General features: G+C 42.1%; 1 protein-coding gene across 7 annotated transcripts in view; it reads right to left on the bottom strand.

The window, feature by feature from the left end:
* Positions 1–22,323, bottom strand: part of TAF1A (TATA-box binding protein associated factor, RNA polymerase I subunit A) — a 34,157-nt gene extending 11,834 nt beyond the window's left edge. For 3 of the 7 annotated variants that reach the window (XM_045010493.1, XR_006578181.1, XR_006578182.1), the window contains exons 1-8: positions 22,001–22,314; positions 21,342–21,519; positions 16,401–16,570; positions 15,229–15,342; positions 10,489–10,687; positions 9,384–9,508; positions 7,763–7,921; positions 2,506–2,572 (exon numbers count right to left, since the gene is read on the bottom strand). In XM_045010493.1, the coding sequence (XP_044866428.1) occupies positions 2,506–2,572; positions 7,763–7,921; positions 9,384–9,508; positions 10,489–10,687; positions 15,229–15,342; positions 16,401–16,570; positions 21,342–21,489 (982 nt within the window). In that variant the 5' untranslated portion in view covers positions 21,490–21,519; positions 22,001–22,314. Of the gene's footprint in view, positions 1–2,505; positions 2,573–7,762; positions 7,922–9,383; positions 9,509–10,488; positions 10,688–15,228; positions 15,343–16,400; positions 16,571–21,341; positions 21,520–21,662; positions 21,981–22,000 lie in introns of those variants that run through there. The other 4 variants (XM_045010492.1, XR_006578184.1, XR_006578185.1 and 1 more) reach the window with 4 other exon arrangements.
* Between the last annotated feature and the right edge of the window lie 697 nt (positions 22,324–23,020).

Below are 23,020 nucleotides of genomic sequence, written 5' to 3'. Positions count from 1 at the left end.
CTGCATTCAATCATCAGACAAGCAGCAACAAGATCTAGTTCGCCTTCATTCTGCTGGCCATGGTGACGCCCTCTTCACAATTCCAGACCCGGTTCTTCCTCCTCCTACTGGAAACCTGGCAAGGTATATCTGTACTCAAGAACAGCTGCTTGGTTTTTGGAACATAGCTTATATTGGAGCTGCTCTCTGTCCTTTTAATCCTGCTTAATGACTGCTGATTGAAGAGTCTCCAAGAGCAACCATCCAGCAGAATCAAGTTCACTCATTCATCCTAGACTGACTGTCTTACAGTGTGGCTGCTGCCAGGGCCGGCTCCAGGCACCAGCTAAGGAAGCAGGTGCTTGGGGTGGCCAATATCAAGGGATGGCACTCCGGCCCCTACTGGAGCGGAATGTTCGGGTCTTCGGCGGCGGGTCCCTCAGTCCCTGTTGGAATGAAGGACCTGCCGCCAAATTGCCGCCGAAGAGTGGAGCAGCGCGATTGTGCTGCCACGACTTTTTTTTTTTTTTGCCGCTTGGGGCGGCAGAAAACCTGGAACTGGCCCTGGCTGCTGCCTCTGGTCAGCAGATCCCTAGAGCTCAATAATGATGCTCCTGACTGGTCAGTAGTGGTTGTTAGCAAAGATCATCTGCCCTTCCCGAGGGGACTGAACACACTGCTTCTGGTTTGTTCCAAGTTCCCACAAGCCCATAGAGAAAAAACTGACTCAATCACAAATCCCCACAACAACCCAGTGTTAGCCTACAGACCTCCAGGCTAGTCCAACAAGACAACATTTACTACTGTTTACGAGATATGATACTTTTCTCTTATAGTCAGACCCATGCTATGAATACAGTTCTTAAATTTCACTTGCAGCATGTCAGAGTAAATGATCAAGGAAGCAATGTTTGTTCCTCCTTAGAAATGACTCACCACTACACATGGTAAAATACAATAACGAACAATAAATCTTAGCACACATGGAGGCTAGGTAGCACACTAATTTAAAAGCATCAACCTTTCTGCTCTGACAAACATTGAGCCCAAATCCTGGTCCCAAAAGCCAGTGACAGTTTTGGATATTGAACTTCAGTAGAACCAGGAGTTCACTTTATAGCAGGCCTGCACAACTCGTAATGTGGGGAGGGCCATATTACTCCAAAGAAAACAGCTGAGGGCCAACCCCCCCCACACCAAGTGTCCCCGAAACACACACACCCCCAGCGCTCCCCGCCTGCTTGGTTCGTCATCCCCCCATGAAATAAGGGGAGGGGGAAAGGGGGACAGTTTGAAGGGATTTTCTGAGGCTATGAACTAAGCCGGGGAGGGGGAAAGGGGGGCAGTGTGAAGGGACTGGATGTGACTGTCCAACACACAAACACAGGGGCCGCAGGGAGCCCTGGAGGGTGAGGGCCAGCGTGATAGGGGCCGGGGAGGGGGAAGGGGGCAGCAGTTGGGGCAGGGCAGGTGCAAAACACACACACACACACACACCTCCCCCAGAGATTTCCTGGCTGTCCACAGACAGTTCAAATCCCCCCGCTCCCAATCACTACAGAGGCCGCCCTGGGAGCAACCAGGCTAAGGTTGAGGATGCTTAGAACTACACAGGATCAGGTCCTTAATGCTCACTTGAATTGGAAAGGAACAATGTATTTATTTTGTTCCCAGACTTGATAAAGCGGGCATTCCTCATTGAAAACATCATACTGGCCAAATTTGGATTTTTAAACAAGACTATCTGAGTTATCAGAGCAGAAAAAAGGATCTGAAAAATTATCCTAATATATGAGATGCTCCCTGCCAAACTCTGATAATTCAAAAACAGCTAAATGGATTTTCCAAAAATATCATGTGTGCTGATAACACAAGAGATACTTCAGCCTCAATGGGAACTTTTTCAGGAAGACAAGTGAGGCTGGGGGAAAGGGAAGAAAAGAACTTGGAATTAAAGAACCGTCACCACACTGCCTCCATGCTACAATATACTACATTTCAGAGGATCAATTCAAAAGAAGAGTCTGACTTACATTGTAAGTGACTAGCACATCGAGATGGGGGCTATGTCAATTCTGGAGATTATTTTCAGATAGACAAAGATAAGATTCATTTGGAGGAAATGTGGGTTTTGTTCTTGGATCTAATGAATAATACATACTGAATTCAGGCAGAGTGCTCCACATCAATCCTTCCTGAAAGTCAGAGGCCTCATTAAGGTATCACGTTGAGCACCTGACACTGAAGTACCCCAAATCACTAGTCAATATTGAGATCTTGGTTGTGTTGCCTACATACTCTGACAATTAGCGTCTGCACATTTTTATTTAGACAAGGATTTATTTGCAGAGGTTTGTAACTATCTGTCAATGCATCTGTCTTCTAGACTCTGGTCCTCCTTGCACCTTACTTTTTTTTTTAAAATATACTAAAACTACTTTAAACAGGGAAAAGCCAACAGCCATTCTAGGAAACTTGTACTTAGAATAACTTTAAGGAAAAGAACACGGGTATCCAAAGACTTACTTGATTTTTGAAGCATGGCATTATATTCTAACATTAATTCATGAGAGGGAACAATCTCGTGCAAAATCTGGAAAAAAAATGTTTCTGTTATAGAATCTTCAAAAAGATTTGCAGAGTCTACACTTCTGCTTCACCATGATATCTGTTTTTTATTAAAATAAACAACTTGGTCCTTTAATTCAGTCATACAGAACAGCTTCAACAAATAACACTTAGGGCTAGATTGCAGTTTTAAGATACTTCCTATGATGGGGAGGCGCAGTATCTTGGTGGCAGGCAGTTCACAGAGGCGTTGTGCCCAATGCAGGCACAACATTTATCAGGAGCCGCCTGAGGAAGCATCCAATACATCCTTTAGCAAAGTGCTGTGTGCGCTCCTCTTGGACAGACCCAATTCCACTTGCTGGTGGTACACTAGTGCTGGGCCATAGTCCCATTTTCTCCCACACTCATTCTCTCTGGAGTTTCTAATGCAACAGTTGGTACTAGTCCACCATCCTTGCTTAGCAGAAGCGCACAGCCTGAGAATTTGCTGCAGAGGGGCAAGGTGTGTTCCTTGTGCCTGCCACCCTCCCTTTTATGCACCCACATAGGACTCGGCACAACCTAGATGACAGTGTTCATTACTTCCCCCTTTTGCATTAATTTCACTCTTCCCACAAGGTTTCCTTAGTACACTAGCTCTGCACAGTCTTCTACATTATGACTGATCCAGTCAGATGTTCCACATGATCCATTATTAAAGAGTGACAATGACCCCACCCTCCCACCTCCAATAGCACAAGGAGTGGAACCAATCGGCAATCAGAAAGGAATGGAGAGAAAAGCAAAATGCATTTATTTTAATGACTGGAGTAAAGAAATCTACTAGGACCAGAAAAGACATCATCGGACAGTCGGAGAGAACTAGATTAATTAAACGTTTATCCAGATGGTGAGCTTTAAGAGGTATATCTTGTACTTATCTGATATTTTATAATTCGACCTACAGAAAAATGCATTAGTTAGTAGAAAGAATAGTATATGGAAATAGTCTAAATCAAAGACTTCAGGTACAGTGGTAAACAGCATTCCCCTCATTAGGTACTTTTATGGCCCTTGGTACCATAGTATCTCAGCATCTCAAACACATGGTGAACAGAAATAAACTTAAAAATGCGTAACAAAGACCAAGAATGGCCACTGACTAATTGCGGAATTCTGGACAAGTGACTTCATCTTACTGAGTTTCATCTTACCTAGCTATAAAAGTGTCTATAAACCATTGCCCTCAAAGGGGCATTGTGATTACTAGACCACATTGCCTTTTAGCCCTGGTCTACAGTACGAGTTTAGGTCGAATTTAGCAGCGTTACCTCGATTTAACCCTGCACCTGTCCACACGACCAAGCCGGTTTTTTCGACTTAAAGGGCTCTTAAAATAGATTTCTGTACTCCTCCCTCGACAAGGGGATTAGCGCTGAAATCGACCTTGCCAGGTCGAATTTGGGGTAGTGTGGGGTAGTGTGGTTGCAATTCAACGGTATTGGCCTCCGGGAGCTATCCCAAAGTGCTCCATTGTGACCGCTCTGGACAGCGCTCTCAACTCAGATGCACTGGCCAGGTAGTCAGGAAAAGGCCCGTGAACTTTTGAATCTCATTTCCTGCTTGGCCAGCGTAGCAATCCGCAGGTGAGTGCAGATCTCATCCGTAGAGGTGACCACGATGGAGTCCCAGAATCGCAAAAGATCTCCAGCATGGACCCAACAGGAGGTACGGGATGACGAATCCATGCTATCAGAACTCCTTTCCAAAAGGACAAAATGCTCAAACATTTGAAAAAATCTCCAAGGGCATGAAGGACAGAGGCTATAACAGGAACCTGCAGCAGTGTCGAGGGAGGGTCGACTGATGACATGGCTTACAAGGCTGGCTTACAGGGAATTAAAATCAACAAAGGGGGAAGGTTTGCATCAAGGAGAAACACACACAATTGTCACACACAATGGCCCCTTCAAGGATTGAGCTCAAAACCCTGGGTTTAGCAGGCCAATGCTCAAACCACTGAGCTATCCCTCCCCCCACTATTCCAGGCAGGACTGAATCTCCATTAAACTTTTCAAGGTGCCCCTGACAGATCTCACCGAAACGACTGTCAGCCGTTGATTTCACGGAGGGAGGGAGGTGAGCAAATGAATACAAAACAAATCTGATCTCTTTCTTGTTTTGATCCACTCCATCTCTCTTATACATCTTAGGCTGGCAGCAGACGGTGCAGTATGACTGCTAGCCATCGTCATATCCTGGCTACATGTACACAGAACCACCTGCGACAATGTTTTTGACCCATCAGGCATTGGGATCTCAACCCAGAATTCCAATGGGCAGCGGAGACTGCGGGAACTGTGGGATAGCTACTCACAGTGCAATGCTCCGGAAGTCGATGCTAGCCTCGGTACTGCAGACACACTCCGCCGAGTTAATAGTCTTAATGGTCTTAAGTGGGGACACACACAATCGACTGTATAAAATCAATTTATAAAAAATAGACTTTTATAAATTCGACCTAATTTTGTAGCGTAGACATACCCTTAGTTAGTGAGGGACTGGAAAGAGACACCTGGTTTCTAGTCCCTAACCAGTCACTGACTATGGGCCCTTGCACAGAATAAATGGACAAAAATCTGACATCAGGAATCGTAACATTCAAAAACCAGTAGGAGAACACTTCAATCTCTCTGATCACTCAATAACAGACCTAAAAGTGGCAATTCTTCAACAAAAAAACTTCAAAAACAGACTCCAACGTGAAGCTGCAGAACTGGAATTAATTTGCAAACTGGACACCATCAGATTAGGCCTCAGTAAAGACTGGGAGTGGTTGGGTCATTACAAAACCTAAACTTAATTTCCCTAATACTAATTTCTCCCTACTGTTACTCACACCTTCTTGTCAACTGTTTGTAATGGGCCACTCTCTTACCACTTAAAAAGTTATTTTTCCTCCCTTGGTATCTTGTTGTTAATTGGTTTATCTCGTTAGACTGACCTCACACTTGGTAAAGCAACCCCCATCCTTTCATGAATTTATATCTGCTCCTGTATTTTTCACGTCATGCACTTGATAAAGTGAGTTTTAGCCCACAAAAGCTTATGCCCAAATAAATTTGTTAGTGCCACAAGGACTCCTCTCTTTCGCTGATACAGATTAACACAGCTACCACTCTGAACACTAATGAAAGTGTTTTGGTGCCACCAAGTGGTTAAAAATATTATAAACATGGTAAGCAAAAAAAATTTACTGAAGTTTGGGGAGCAAAGGCAAATCAATTCATAATTACCCAAAGAGAACAAAATTAGCTTAGCATGGAGAGGGCACAAATACCAATGGACAGCAGTAATAGGTAGTTTTACTATTTATCTGTTTAGGAAATATCTTAGTTCCACAGTTCACTGAAAATGTCAGAGAAACCAACGGCTAGGCAGGATGACTGAAATTAGTGTGCAGAAACACAGCAAACACCAAATTGTTTTCTTCAGTAAATTAAATTTAAAAATAAAACTAGAACAGCAATGTATTTGTATGCAAGCCTATTTACGTGGCTCCAGAAAGCTATACCAACACCTTTTCTGAACTGGAAACGGTTAACATATAAAATGGAGAATCAGTCCCACAATTGATCAAGACTAAACACACAGATTTGAATTTAGACAGGTTGTGTGAAAGCAAGACAGCAGAAGACGTTATTTGCTCTGCACTCTATCAATTCCAAGTTTGAGTCTGCATTTTGGTGTCCAGTCAATCTCACCTAAGCATCCCACTTCCTTTATGATCAGTGCAGACTGCAAAATACGACTTACTAAAATGATTGGATAAGTTCTACTTTGCAACTACAGCATGTGCACACTATACAAAGAAATGAAACAAGACAGCCAAGAGTTCTCATGTGCTGCAGGCTATACAATAGGAAACTTATTGAGTTAACTGTGTGATCGGTTGAACATAAAGGAGTGAAACAGTCGAGAGAAAGAACAGAACCAGAAGCAGATGATGCTCTGGGCTGTAAAAAAACAAAAGAAAAAGAATAATTTTTCCAGAGACTAAGATTGTGATCCTGAAAAGCCCTTAAGCATATATGTAAAGTTAAGCACATGCTTGAGTGTTTTACTGCATCAGGGCCTATGTGGGCATGTCTATACTGCAGCTGGAGGTGTAATTTCTAGCTTGGGCTAGCACACTAAAAATTGCAGTGTAGCTGCCCTGGCACAAGCAGCGGCGGAGGCTAGCTGCCTGATCCCAGATATGTACACGGGCAGTTAGCCTGAGCTGCCAGCCACACTGCCATAGCTACACTGCTATTTTTAGCACACTAACTCGATCAAAGCTAGAGTACATACATCTACCAGAGCTGAAAATTACACCACCAGCTGCAGTGTCCACATCTTCACTGTGAGAGAATCTGTAAGAGTATTAACAAAGGGAAAAGAATGTGTACGTGTTGAACTTATTGCATGGAAGTACGTCCCATCAACCCTCCTCTTCTGTCTGCAGACGGATACCTATTTTTCACCCTCAAATGCCTTGCCAACACAGACACAATGCCCCCCACCTTTTTTTTCTTACAATATTTGTTAAGTCACAAGCTGATCAATGTTAGTGCTAGAGATGTGGACTTTCTTTCCCCAACAACTCTGTCTTTAAAACGGCAGGTACTCAGCTCTTCAGAAATAATTTGTATGTTTAGTCTCAAACGAATACCTCGGTTATTTGTATTTACCATATAACAATAATCTAAAAGGAGAACTACCGTGAGACAAATTCTCAATCCAGCATGCTGCCTAAGTAATTGCCTGTGTGCTTTTTAAAACTAACAAAGCAGACCATAACTGGGACATACATTAAATGAAACATCAGCATCTCCTTCCCTGGAACAGGTTGATCCAGAAATTTCCTAACATTTCAGTTAAACACAAATATAAAACTTACAGGGCTGTAGAAGGTGATACCAAACGTGGTGGGGGGGGGGGGGGGATTTAAGGGTTTATTTTAAACTTTCTCACCATTTGCTATGTGGTGGTAGGAGGCTCGCAATATTTTGAGGGTAGAATTTGGTTTGCCTTCTGTCCAAGTGTGTTAAAAATATTGGACAAAATCTGTAACAGCTGAAGTTATCAAGCATAAAGCTGAGATAGACTTTTGAAAAACAATTTTTAATTGAATTAATTTATGTTCTGTAAATATAGTTACAAAAACATTAAAACAGTCCAAAACTTGTACCTTGAGCACAGACATCAGTGTCTTCTTTGATTCACCCTGTCTCTTTAGGAACTGATAGTAATAAACATGAGCATTGGGATTGGGAGGAAACTTCGAATTGTAAGCATACTCGCTTAACACCTGCCGGACTTCATCATAATCCTCATAGAATTCCAATAGCTATAGAAAAGAAAATGTGAGCACATTGTTGGTGCCTGACAGCGTAATAACGATCAGAAATATCCACAACTAGTTTTCGATTGTTACAAACTGTACTGTTAGACAATCTTGTAAGTAACACCATTAGGATGGAAAGGAGCCTTTTGCTATTGTTACACAAAGTAGTTCAAAATGTTACTCTTAAATCCATGTTAGTGTTTCTGAAAGGCCCTTGTTTTACAACCCTGAAGAATTAAGTCCTCTACAGATCAGACAGAAGTAACTCCACTGCAAGCATCCCCATACTCTTGCCCCACACAACCCCTAATGAATTCCAACTTTAACCTAGAGAGATCCTCTCTAAGCATGAAGTTAATTCTCCCAATGACTAAGTCTATCCTTGACGTCTTTGCACCTCTGAAAACAAAGACTCCGATCCAAATCCTACTGCAGGCAAAGGAAATACTCCCTTAGATTTAAACAGGAACTGGACTGAGACTAGCGAAAATTATGGAAAAATGTGGTGACACTTTTCTGTAACTGTGAGGCACCAAATTTTTGATTTTATAGTGCACAATACAGTAAGCCCAGCAACACTAGATGCTTCTGGACTAGTACTTAACAATGCTAATAGATTTCCATTTAAATCTAATGTCTCTTAATAATGCTCCTCTTACATGCAATTCACTTTCCACAACATATATGAAAATATTCATATCTAGAAGTAATTAAAAGCACTGCAAATACATTAAACAGCTAAATATTTATATATTAAATAATTGCGGTCACTGTTTCAGTACTTCTTTTCAGTGAACAGGACTGCTGTCTCTCCATGAGAGTGGTCAACTTAATGGAGACAGCATAGCAGACCCCAGGAGGAGGTAGAATCATGTAAGCCAGGCAAGCACCAAAGAAAATCAAGTGCCATTAGCAACTCTAGAAAAATCAAACCGTTTCAAAGCTATTTTAAGTTTAATTCAATTTTAAAAGTTAGTTGATTTAGCAGTTATAATCAGAAAATCAGACTGTGGGATTCCATATTTGTTCTGTGACTTCGGGATCCAACTACAATCAGCTGCTATTTAAAAGAGGATTGATCCATTTGTGCAGCACAACCTGTGATCTGAAAAAAAAAATCAAGCCATGCTCTAATTCTGGCACTATCACCAGTAACAAAAAAGTCTGCAATCAGTGCACCTAGTGATTTTACTAGTAGACTCTTGCTTGTATTCTCATAATTATGTTGGTCTTGCAGTGCTACCAGGAATAAAAACTTGCTTTCATAAGTAATGTAAGCAGATGTGACATGAAGACACTACATATATTGTTTTAAAAGGTAGCATTTTCACAGTCTCCCTTTCCTAACTATAACTTAATTGCAAGTGGTCAAACATCAGAAAACGTTTCACTTTCATCTAACCACTTTGTCTAAGATTAGACAAAGGAGCATTTAAGTAATATTTGCAAAAAAAAGGGCTCTTACGTCCACATAGCACTTCACAAAAGGATCCCAAACTCCAGGTATTTTAATTATCTCCTTGAGATTCACTGCTGCCTGCCGAAAGAAACTGTGCATTTCCTGTTCAACAGAGTCTGCAAAATTACCATCTGCCAAAAGATAAAAGGTTTTTTTAAAATTTACATGAGTGATAGTCTCACAAAGTCGGGACCCAAGCGATGATGGGCTTTACAAAAAAAAAGTTGGCACCTTGAATCCAATTTCAAAAAGCACCTTAACCCAAGAGAATGGAGCTCAGTGAGAGCTAAAAATGAGAAGGACAAAGAAAGAGTTAGTATATTAATAAAACAAGTGCAGAAGGTAAGAAATATTTTTATACTGAATAGAGATTTCAGGAGCAGGTGTGGGAGGATTAGATCTTAGCTGAAAAATACTAGTAACCATCTTCCTGTCTCACCTCCCCTCACCCACCAACAGTTAAATGAACTGTGGAGGTAGCCAGTCTTGTGGTGTGGGTTTTCTTGCGATTAAGTTAATTATCAAATTATATCTGAATCTTACGGATCTTGCCTTATAGACATCACATTCTGACTAAATTATCTGAGGCTTCATTTTCTGTTGCAGCAAAATAGATAAATAAATTAAATCTAAATAAATGTCCATTTTATTCAAATAATATATTTAATCCTGTCAACTCCACAAAGGTAAACTAAAGAATTAACAATTAAATATGAAAGTCATCTTCTAAATATGCATATATGGCAGGCAACTGACATGCAGAAAAGACTACCTATAAACAAAAGTTTTCTGATGGAACTCCTTTGATTAAGCATTCTCCATTAGCAACCAAAAATCTTTTAAACTCTCTACTCAGAACAGTTCTTTTGGGGGAGACCTTGCAGATCCAATGGATGAACACTTTTTTTTTTTTTTAAATAGAAAGCATGCATCAGAATTTTAGAAGCTCTCTGTGCTGCAAGTAATCAGATTGAATGCAGCTTTCACCACTAATGTTCTAACCTATGTCCATGTCTCCTCCTTCAAGGATCATATGCAAGCCATGGTGACTTATGAGAATGACTGAGCTGAACAGCTCCTTTTATCTAAAGAAGGCAGCACTGGTACTCACCAAGCTCTAACATGGCTTTTCTTTTTTTGGCCCAGTTATAGTAGTCCAGCAGCCCCTTGTAAGCTTGAATGAGTTTCAATTCTTTATCCTGAGCAGTTGTTTGTTCTCCATATCTCCAGCCTTCTGCCAGGGACAGGTTTTGGTATGCCTCATCTATCAGTCCATTACACAGGAGGTGAAAGACATGCTCTAAACAGACCTACAACAATTTACACAATTTATAATATTGATTTTATGTCATACAGATCAGACTGTCCTGACAGCACACTGCAATTTTACCTCCTACCATACACCTGCAAAAAAGAGCCATACTTTTGGCATCAATACAACATAGTCTAAATACATTTTAATTAGAACCATCACAGAACTGGAATATTTTAATTAGAGGGTATTTTTAGGGCTGCCAAGCGATTAAAAAAATTAATTGCAATTAATCACGCTGTTAAACAATAATAGAATACCATTTATTTTAAATATTTTTGGATGTTTACTACATTTTCAAATATATTATTTTCAATTACAACACAATACATTTATTTTTATTACAAATATTTGCACTGTAAAAAACAAAAAAAATTGTATTTTTCAATTCACCTCAAGTACTGTAGTGCAATCTCTTTATCACAAAAGTTGAACTTACAAATGTAGAATTATGTACCAAAAAACTGCATTCAAAAATAAAACAAAGTCCACTCCGTCCTACTTGGTCAGCCAATCCCTCAGACAAACAAGGTTGGTTACAATTTGCAGGAGACAATGCTGCCTGCTTCTTGTTTACAATGTCACCTGAAAGTGAGAACAAGCGTTCGCATGACATTGTTGTAGCCAACGTTGCAAGATATTTACGTGCCAGATGCGCTAAAGATTCATATGTCCCTTCATGCTTCAACCACCATTCCAGGGGACATGCTTCCATGCTGATGGGTTTTGCTTGATAACAATCCAAAGCAGTGTGGACTGACGCATGTTCATTTTCATCATCATGAGTCAGATGCCACCAGCAAACGTTCATTTTCTTTTTTGGTAGTTTGGGTTCTGTAGTTTCCGCATCAGAGTGTTACTATTTTAAGACTTCTAAAAGTATGCTCCACACCTCATCCTTCTCAGATTTTAGACGGCACTTCAGATTCTTAAACCTTGGAGTTAGTGCTGTAGCTATTTTTAGAAATCTCACATTGGTACCTTCTTTGCGTTTCGTCAAATCTGCTGTGAAAGTGTTCTTAAAACAAACATGGGCTGAGTCATCATCTGAGACTGCTCTAACATGAAATATATGCATAATGCAGGTAAAACAGAGCAGGAGACATACAATTCTCTCCCAAGGAGCACAGTCACAAATTTAATTGACTTTTTTTTTATTAAAGGAGCATCAGCAGCATGGAAGCACGTCCTCTGGAATAGTGGCCGAAGCATGGAAGGGGCATATAAATGTTTAGCACATCTGGCATGTAAATACCTTGCAACGCCGGCTACAAAAGTGCCATGCTAATTTTCAGGTGACACTGTAAATAAGAAGCAGGCAGCAGTATCTTCTGTCAATGTAAACAAACCTGTTTGTCTTAACAATTGGCAGAATAAGACATAGGACTGAGTGGACTTGTAGACTCTAAAGTTTTACACTGTTTTGTTTTTGAGTACAGTTATGTAACCTCCCCCCTCCCCCCCAAATAAATCTGCATTTGTAAGTTACACTTTCACAATAAAGAGATTGCACTACAGTACTTGTATGAGGTGAATTGAAAAATACTATTTCTTTTGTTTATCATTTTTACAGTGCAAATATTTGTAATCAAAACCAATAAAGTGAGCACTGTGCACTTTGTATTCTGTGTTGTAATTGAAATCAATATTGAAAATGTAGAAAAACATCCAAAAATATTTAATGAATTTCAATTTGTATTCTATTGTTATAAGTGGGATTAAAAAATTAATCGCAATTAAGTTGTGATTAATTTTTTTGAGTTAATCATGTGAGTTAACTGCAACTGACAGCCCTAGTTATTTTGCATAGATTCTTTCATTTAAATGATGTATCTGCAGAAAGTGTTGGAGATAAATACAGTATTAGGAAAAGGAGAGAGAAAAATGCATGGATATAGGTAAGTGTGGACAATGCTGAGAAGCTAAATGATTTTTTTGCATCGGTCTTCACCATAGATGATGCTGCGGAAGATACATATCCCAGACCTGCTCTTTTGTGGTAATAAATATGAGGTACTATCAGCGATGGAGGTGTCAAAAGAAGTAGTGCTAGTACAAGCAGTTTATAAAGCAATAAGTCACAAGCCAGATGGTATACATCCAACACTTCTGAAGGAGTTTAAATATGAAGTGGCTGAGCTGCTAGCAAAAATACGCAATCCCTCACTAAAAACAGCCACTATTCCAGAGAATTAGAAGATAGCAAGTATATAAGGCCCTTCATGTAGCAGGGTGAAACCCTGCTCCTGCTGTGAGGGGTTTAAAAGCGGCCTGGCAAGGCTCCAGAGCGGTGGCTCTAAAAGCTGGGCTGATTGAGGAAGTGGCTGCAGCTGGGCCACACCCCAATCAGGCCACAGCTGGCCCCTATAAAAGGCCAGGGAAGCCAGAAGCCCAGACAGTCTCTCTCTGTCTTCAGAGGGAGAAGGGCCTGGCTGCAGGGAGCTAGAGACCTGATACCTGAGTGAAGCAGGGCTGGGGAGCTCCAGCCTGGAAAGCCCCAGGCTGCGGCCTAGCAGAGGGCTAACAGGTACTGGGGGTTGCGGAGGGCAGCCCAGGGGTAGGCCAAGGCAGCAGGTCCAAACCCAACCTTGCCAGTGATGAGTTGGCTGATACCGCAGTCTGCCCCAGGGCGTGGGGCTGAACAATGACTGGCAGTAGCCAATACTGAGGCAAGGTGGGGATAGAGGGTGAGGGTTCCCTGAGGAGGGGAGACCCTAAGAGAAAGGGGTTACTGCTAGGGGGCAGCACCCCATGTAAAAGGGCACCAGGTCCAGGGAGGGACACGGGGGCCTGAGGACAGGTGGATCACCAGCCTGCAGAGGGCGCTCTGTGCTGGAACAGAGCTAATTCCCGGAGTCACCAGCAGGAAGCGCCACAGGGGTGAGTCTGACCCGTTTACACTTCATTTTCAGTTTACTGATTTTTACCAAAAATTTCCCACATTTTACAAATGCTTTTTTTTTAAACTGCTTTTCACCTGAATTTTGACCAAATATATGAAAATACTAATTATGTTAAGCAAATCCAATAAGTTACATTAGGTTGATGTGTTTTTGTTAATACATTTGTCTAAGTTTAAATGAGAAGCTGTCTGTTAAAATAAGGCAATGTTGGGGAAGATAAACACATGCATGCACGTGTGTGTCTGTGTATGTACAGTTCACAAAATAAGCCACAGCATTAAACTGCTTTTACTTACAATATTCTGATGTTTCTATATTGATTGATTTTTTTTTCAGTCCTCCCATCCCAATATTAACCCTGGTATTTCCCCAGAAAACAGATTAATTTTTGCACTGATTTTCACCCACTTTTTAATTTCTGTAATAAACTCTGATAAATTCCTGGGAAATGTTAAACAAAATAAAAATCTGAAAACGCAGGAGATTGCAAGTGCTGTAATTTTAAAAATATATAGGGTTGGTTTTTTTGGTTTTGTTTTGTTTTTTAAAAGGAAATGGTAGTGATCTGGTAAATCGTACCAGTAAACCTTGCATCTGTAACTGGCAAATTGGTTTAAAATGATAAACTAGAACAAGAAAATGTCTGTAAGATCACAATATGATGGGGGTCTAACCAGCACAGATTCAACAAAGGAAAATCACGTCTCACTAATCTATTACAAATCTTTTAACAGGTTGATAAAGTAGTATATAGAGGAGAATCAGATGCTAGTTTGCTTAGACTTTTAAAAGGCCTTTGAACAGGTCCTTATAATTAGTTTCTTTACTAGACTTTTGTTAAATGGGATGGAAGTCAAAGTAAACCTTTGGGGGCAGGGATTCTCTTTAAGTTCTGTGTTTATACAGCACTTAACATAACTGGGTCCTGTTCCATGACTAGAGCTCCTCAGTGGTATGGCAATACAAATAATAAAAAAAAATAGTCATGAATCAAATATTGGCAAAGCCAGAAAGCAAAGGGTAGGATTAAACGGAAAAATGTAATCATGCCAAAAGATTTACAGAAGAGTACCTCAAAGTTCCTGACTAGTCTAGTGTTTTGTATATGTATTCTGAATCTGGAAAGGGGGGAAAGGAGTTAGGCAGCAACATTTGTAGATGACAAAGTTATGTAGATTAACCAGGATCACAACAGACTGAGGAGCTACAACGAGACCTGACCAAGCCAAGTGAACAGGCAACATGATGGTAACGGAAGCCCAATACTGATAACTGCAAAGTAATACACATTGGAAGGGAAAAAAAATACAGGCTATCCATATACATGACATGGTTCTAAATTAACTATCAACTTAGGAAAGGAACCTGGGGACAGCTCAATGAAGACTTCAGCAGAATGTGCAGCTACAGTCAAATAGCAAACAAGATAATAGGCTACATAGGGAATGGGATGGAAAAATAATGATGCCATTGCATAAGTCTAAGGTGTGGTCTCTTGATTCTATAATTAGAGATACTAACTATCAGAGATAATATTCTTAAGAGTTACAAGCAACATTTAAGAAACAACAGTAGGTAAAATTTACAGACTTAAATCATACTTCTTTCTGAAGTGTCCCTTTAAGGCTATCCTCACCTTTAAATACCTTTTTACTCCTAGATTTTTCATCCGCTCAGCAAAATAGTTGAACTCTTCAATAGTGCTCTTGGAATGATGGCACAAAATTTCAGTTCCTATTCTCCAAATCACCTGCCAATGGAGAAAAAAAAATTCCAAAAGAATTAAAATTTCAGAAGTGAAAACACTCTGCGCACAGCAGCCAGAACAGCATTAGTCTCCCATCACTGCACTATGGCTGTTATATTTAACCATATTATGTGTGATTTAAATTGCAAAAGAACTCTTGTGTATTATTTGCTGCTATAGTAAAATGTACCAGCATGTTCTATAAGTGAAAATAAAGCTTAAATGCAATGGAAACTTCACAAGTGGTCATCAAAATCCCATACTTCAACAAAACACACCAAAACCGTATATGGAAGCCAGTAGGTGCCTGCCGTGGACTGGTAACAACTCAAGCAAACAAGAAATTTTCCTTTCATGTTACCCCACTAAAATGTAGGTATAGGTAGCTCACGTTACCTTAATACAACAAAGGTAAGGATAATTAGATGAAATTGCAAACTGAAATACATCCCCTCTGATTGGACACATCCTACCCCAGCCCCAAATATCTTTGTGATCAAGATTTGTCTACACAGTTAGATCAGCAATTCCAACAAACTGGCAGTAGCCAATGTTCTCTGCACTGAATTTATTTTTTTAAACAGCTCTTTGTCAATGCAGTTTACTACCCTTTCCATCTGTTGAGATGCATAGAGGAAGCAGGGAAGGGACTAGCAAGAAGGTTCATGCAGTACTGGACAAAGATGGTGGAGAACTAAAAACAAGATGCAGTTTTCAAATGGACGCCAACATGTAGGGGAACCAGTGGAAAAATGTGCTTATTTCTGTTTCAAGATGAGATTATGAAAACATATACTTTAAGTGGAACATGCTACTGGTGTGATTTGTGGCCTTTATTCATATTTGGGCCACATTCTTATCTGTTGTGCAAACAGATGAGAGGTGACACCTGAAAATTATGAAAACATCCCTGACACAATTAGATTTTTTGAAGTTTTAGGGATTTATATTTTACATAAACAAAGCATAAATATGGGTCCTGAATTATCTCAGATGCCTCTTTAAATTATTTCTATCAGCTGAGGGAGAAAGTACTGATTTTTTTTTTTCTTTCTACTTACCTCTGGGGCAGCCATCCGTTTTTCAGCAGAAGTATTCTCTAATGTCTCCAAATAGTTAGTCATGAATTCTGCAGCCCTCTGCCACTGGTGTTGTAGCAGGGCATCCTGAATGTAATTTAAACAAGCTTTCTTAGTCTCCTGAAATTCTGTTGCCTTTCGACCTCTGGTTGCTGAAAAAATAAGGTTAGTGGATAACTACTGACTGATCATCTTAAAAAACAAAACAAACACACAGCTGTTACTTTGGTATCTATATCGTTGCCAGTAACGAGGCTCTAGTATTCCATCCTTTGATCCTTAATCCCTTTAGGATCCCTTGACAAGGGGGTAGGACAAACTCAGGGAGAACAGGGGTTTAAAAAACCAGCTCCTAAACGAACACAGACACACAGAACAAACAAAAACCCTGCAAGAGTAGAAATAATGCAAACAGAAGTCCAGCAGCACAGTAGGGGCTATCCACTATACTGCACCAAATGCAGCATGTATGATTACCTGCCTTATGGACTGGTGGCATATATGTGCATTCAGAGCAAGCAGCTCATGGCCCTCAGAGATTAAGTACGGGCGCTTTATACTAGCGTGGCTGAACTGAAGGAGCTAAGGGAGACAGGGAGATATACAGGTGAGAATTTCAGGGACCCAGTAAAGCAGTTCCACGCCTAGTCTGACAGCCTCTGTGCTGAGGATGAAAGTCTTGAGGAAGGAGAACATCAAGCTGGAGCAGAGAGAAACGATCCCATAGTTGGGATCCTCCTTCCAGATGATATGTTATCCTCTCACACTGAGGATACCCCTTCAAGGGCAGGGAACCCCAGTTATAAGGAGAGGCAGGTAAGTCATGGGGGATTCAATTATTAGAAACATAGATGGTTTTGTGATGCACCAGGAGAACTGCATGGTGAAATGCCTGCCACGGGTGTAGGTTGTGGACCTCTGGAGACCTCTAGATAGATATGAGCAGCGCTGGGGAGAAGCCAGTGGTCATTGTACATGTAGGTACCACTGACATAAGGAAAGGTAGGAGAGAGGTCTTAGAGGCCAAATGTAGTCTGCTAGGTAAGAGATTGAAGTACAAGACCTTCTCTGAAATGTTTTCAGTTCCACATGTGGGGCCAGTTAGGCACACACAACTGCAGGGTCTCAATGCATGGATGAGACAATAGTGTTCAGAGGAAGGATTTAGATTTATTAGGAACAGGGGAACCTTTGGGGAAAGGAGGAGCCTATACAGGAAGGATGGGCTCCATCTAAACTAAAATGGAACCAGATTGCTGGCATGTAAAATTAAAAAGGTCATGAAGGAGTTTTTAAACTAAGGGCTGGGGGAAAACCAACAGGTGCGGAGGTGTGGAGCACTCAGTTTGGACAGAGACATATCTTAGGGGAGGATTTATTAAAGGGGATGCTCTATATCCTAATAAAGAGGGGGGAATAGAAGTTGATAAAGTACAGGTAGGAAATGAAGAGAAACAGTCAAAAACAGCATCCCCTTCAATTATGTCACATGAAGGCAGACAACTAAATATTGACCAATTTTATAAGTGCTTGTATACAAATGCTAGAAGTCTAAATACTAGGCTGGGTGAAAATGAATGCCCGGTTGTAAAGAAGGATATTGATATAAGGCATCAAAGAAACTTGGTAGAATGATGATAATCAATGGGACATGGTAATACCAAGGTACAAAACATATGGGAATGACACAGTAGATCATACTGGTGTGGGAGTGGCACTATCTATGAAATAAAGCATAGACTCAAATACAGTAAAAATCTTAAATGAAACAAACTGTACCACAGAATCTCTGTAGATAATTCCATGCTCAAATAAATGAGAGTACAGTAGGAATATACTACTGACCATCTGATCGTTACTGAGCATTGTGAAATGCTCAGGGAGATTAGAGAGGCTACAAAAATCAGAAAAACAAAGAGTAATGGGGGATTTCAACTATCCCCTATTGACTGGATATATGTCACTTCAGGATGAGATGCAAGATAAAAAGATGTGAGATCAAATTTCTAGACACTGTTAATGACTGCTTCTTGGAGCAGCTAGTCCTGGTACCCACAAGGGGAAAGTCCTAAGTAGAGCACAGGATCTGGTACTGAACCGATAAATAATAGCAACCAAAATGAAGTTCGATTTACATGCTTGTAGAGGGGAAAATACCAAAGAAACCCATCATAGTAGCAAGTAACTTCAAAAAGGGAAATGACACAAAAATAAGGAAGCTAGTTAAACAGAAATTAAAAGGAATGGTCACAAGAATGAAATGCCTGCAAACTGCATGGAAACTATTTAAAAACACCATAATAGAGGCTCAAACTAAATGTATATCCCAAATAAAAAAAAGTATCACCATGGCTAAACAACAAAATAAAAGAGGCAGTTAGAGGCAAAAAGACATCCTTTAAAAATTGGAAGTCAAATCCTACTGAGGAAAACAGAAAGGAGCATAAACGCTGGCAAGTCAAGTATAAAAATATAATTAGGCAGGCCAAACAAACAAACATACATACATTTGAAGAGCAACTAGGAAAAGACAAAAAACTAACAGCAACATTTGTTTTAAGTCCATCAGAAGCAGAAATCCTGCCAGTCAGTCAGGAATTGATCCAGATTGAGGCATCAGTAGAGGTGGTTTTGGAATAAATTGATAAATTAAACTGTAGTAAGTCACCAGGACCAGATGGTATTCACCCAAGTGTTCCAAAGGAACTCAAATATGAAATTTAAGAACTACTAACTGTAGTATGTAACATGTGGCTTAAATAAGCCACTGTACCTGCTGCCTGGTGGTGAGCTAATGTAATGCTTATTTTTAAAAAAGGCTCCAGAGCCAATCCTGGAAATTACAGTCAGCAAGCCTAGCTTTAGTACCATGCAAATTTGTTAAAAGTATGGTAAAGAACAGAATTATCAGACACACAGATTAACTCAGTATGCTGGGGAAGAGTCAATACAGCTTTTGTAAGGGAAATCATGCCTCATCAATCTATTAGAATTCTTTCAGTGGGTCAACAAACATGTTAAGCCAGTGTACTTGGACTTTCAGAAAGCCTTTGACAAGGTCCCACACCAAAGGCTCGTAAGCAAAATAAGCAGCCATGGGATAAGATGAAAGATCTCTCATGGATCAGCAACTAGTTAAAAGACAGGAAACAAAGGGTAGGAATAAATTGTCAGTTTTAACAATGGAGAGAGGTAAACAGCAAGGTCTCCAAAGATTTGTACTGTGACCAGTGCTGTTCAACATACTGATAAATTATCTGGAAAAGGGGGTAAACAGTGAGGTGGCAATTTTTCCAATGATTCAAAATTATTAAAGATAGTTGAAGTCCAAAGCTGACTGTGAAGTGTTATAAAAGGGATCTCACAAAACTGGATGACCAGGCTACAAAATGGCAGATAAAATTCAATGTTGATAAGTGCAAAGTAATGCACATTGGAAAATATAATCCCAACTACACACACAAAATGAAGAGGTCTAAATTAGCTGTTACCACTCAAGAAAGAGATCTTGGAGGCATCGTAGATAGTTCTCTGAAAACATCTGCTCAATATGTATCAGCAGTTAAAAAAGCAAACAGAATGTTAGGAATCATTAGGAAAGGGATAGATAAGGCAGGAAATATTATAGTGCAACTACAAAAATCCATCAGTCATCCACACCTGGAATACTGCATTCAGGTCTGGTTACCCTATCTCAAAAAAGATTTATTAGAATTGGAAAAAGTGCAGAGAAGGGCAACAAAAAATGACTAGGGGTATGGAATAGCTTCCATGTCAAGAGAGATTAAAAACACTGGCACTATTCATCTTAGAAAAGAAATGACTAAAGGGGGATACAGTAGAGGTCTGTAAAATCATGAATGGAGTGGAGAAAGTGAATAGGGAAGTGTTATTTACCCCTGCCCATAATACAAGAACCAGCAGCCACCCACTGAAATCAATATGCAGCACAATGCACAATCAACCTGTGGAACTTGTTGCCAGGGAGCACTGTGAAGGCCAGAAGCATAACTGGGTTCAAAAAAAGAAGTTCATGGAGGATAGGTCCATCAGTGGCTATTAGCCAAGATGATCAGGAACTGAACTCCATGATCTGGGTGTCCCAATACCTTTGACTGGATGACAGGGGATGGATCACTCAATTTAACAGGATTCACCTGTTCTGTTCACTCCCTCTGAACTATCTGGTACTAGCCGCTGTCAGAAGAGAGGCTACTGGGTTGAATGAACCATTGGTCTGACCCAGTATGGCCACCCTTATGTTTTGGTCTTAACAAACTATACCTGCTTTGGAAGCTATGGAAAGTGATCTTCACCTGTGTGGATCTGAAGTTACCCAGAGAAACATATTGTCTGAAAAATAGCAGAGGAGCAAAAGACCATAGCAAGGGCTATAAATGCAAAGTTAAATGGCACTATCACCTGTGGGGCAGAGTTAAGGAAATTTGGGAATTATACAAACGTCATTCACTGTACACTACTGCCCTTGAGATGGATCCATGCTGCAAAATTCAGATCCGGACTCTCTCAAAATATAGAGGATTTCTGTACTAAAGTTTTGGTTTTGACCCATTGTCTATTTTTACTAAGCATTTGTATTAGAAGCTAACAGAGGCCTCAACCAAGATTGGGGTCCAATGGAGCCAGGTACTGTATATACAGATATACATTAACATAGCAGCATTAGAGATGTTAGAAGTTTGCAATGTGGCGTTTTTTGTTGTTTTTTTAAATTGGGTACAGTCAGGTCTGTGTCAAGACACAGAAAGCAGTGATAGCATCTTTATGGCACTCCCCCCACCCCGCATCCTGTACCGTGGGAGAGCCCTCAACTCAGATGTCCCAGAGACATCTCTAATGCTACTATGTTAGTTACCAGCATATGCTAGTAAGGATAAGCAGTCAACAGAGAATTACAATTACTTGGATGCCGAAGGTACCGCGGGAGTAAAGGTAAATAGATAGCTGAAAGTGAACTGCTTGCGGTGTTTACTGCAGACCCATCCCACGCAGACTCTTCTGTAAACTCTTCCTCTGTTCCCCTTTTCAGTTGTTCAACAAAACTATCCATGTCTTTAAAGTGAGAGGAAAACTTTTACACCTGAAAAAAAATTAACACACATGAAATGAAGATGTGTACTGTCTCTTTAAAGTCCCACAGGAAAGGGGATGGGGAGGCAGAGTAGTTTTATCACAGTGGCACCATTTTACAGATAGGAAACTGAGGCACGGGGACTGCCTTACCCCAATCACAGAGGGGGTCCATGTCAGAGCCAGAAGCTGAATCCAGATCTCCTGAGTCCCAGGCCATTGCCTAATGCCCAAGGCCACCCCAGTGTTGCCAACTCATGGTTTTTTTCACTTGTTTTAACTCCCCAGCTCCGGGAGTCACGGGACTCTCCGCTTTCAGCCTGGGGCTGTGCAGAGCCACCCGCGCTGAGCCCACTCAACCGGAGCCAGGGATCCGCCCGAGCCCGGCCCTTTCACCCCTGGCCCCGCAGGGCACGAAGCGCCCCGTCGCCCTCCCGGGGCAGCGCCCCCCACGAGCCCTGCGGAGTTAGCCCGGCCCGGGCCCCGCTCACCGGTCACACGGACCAGCCCAAGGCCAGGCCCCGCCGGGGGTGGACGAACCGGCTCCTACACACGCGGCACGTGCCGGAAGTTGGTACGCTCCCAACGGACGTTTCCGCACGGCTCCAGGGAGGCGGCCATAGGTTGTTTGGGCCGCCGAGTCTATCCAGGGGTAACTCACGTGACCTTGCGCTGTCTCGGCTTTGGGTTCCGAGAGGACGGTCTGAGCACTTGCTCAGGCGTGACCTTTGACCCACAGGGCGGATCAGTGGCGTTGATGCGCATGCGCATTGTTGGCTCCGACGGCTGAGTCAGGTGTGGTGAAGCTGCCCGTGATTGACGGACGGTGCGGCGCGTGCGCCTGGGTGTTCGCGCGCGCTGAGAGGAGCGGCCGGTGCGGTGCGTGAGGGCCCCTCCTGCTGCCGGGGCCCGCTCCCTCAGTGGACGGGGGAGGGGCCAGGCCGACCTCGGCGCCGCGCGTGGGGCCCAAGGAGCCCCCGCCACGAGAGCCGGGCTGCGCGGTCGCTCCAGCACGGGAGGCGCCGGCTGCCCGAGCGGGGTGAAGCTGGGCTCAGCCCCGGGCCGGTCCTCGCTGCCGTGTGTGTGTATCCGGCGCAGCCCCGCTGAGCGCCGCCGCCCGCTGCCCGGGGGACGCGGAACTGGGCTCCTGTGGCTGGCGCCGGACAACCCCCCCGCCCCTGCGGCCCCGCGCTGCGGGGCGGTGTGTGGCGGAGCCGCCTGTTACCGCAGACGCTCGCACTGGGTAACACAGAGCCAGCCCTGGACTCCCGCCTGAGCCTGGATCTATTGCCGCCTGCAGAGCTAGGGCCCGGGTCTGGTGTGTGAGATAAGGCAAAAGCCCCACTTCGCGGTATGGAGAGTCTAGGAGAAAGGGTGGCTAATGCCAGTGCTGACACTGGGGGAGAGGGAACAAGGGTTACCCCAAGGTTGTGTGTGGCGTTGTTTGTCCCTCCCAGGATATGGGAGGCAAGGGGGGTGAGGTTATAGCTTTTATTGGACCCACTGCTGTT

The sequence above is a fragment of the Mauremys mutica genome, chromosome 3 (genome assembly GCF_020497125.1).
Source record: "Mauremys mutica isolate MM-2020 ecotype Southern chromosome 3, ASM2049712v1, whole genome shotgun sequence".
Taxonomy (NCBI): domain Eukaryota; kingdom Metazoa; phylum Chordata; order Testudines; family Geoemydidae; genus Mauremys; species Mauremys mutica.
The sequence above is the reverse complement of the archived record's forward strand: the minus strand, read 5'-3'. Positions and strand labels throughout refer to the sequence as shown.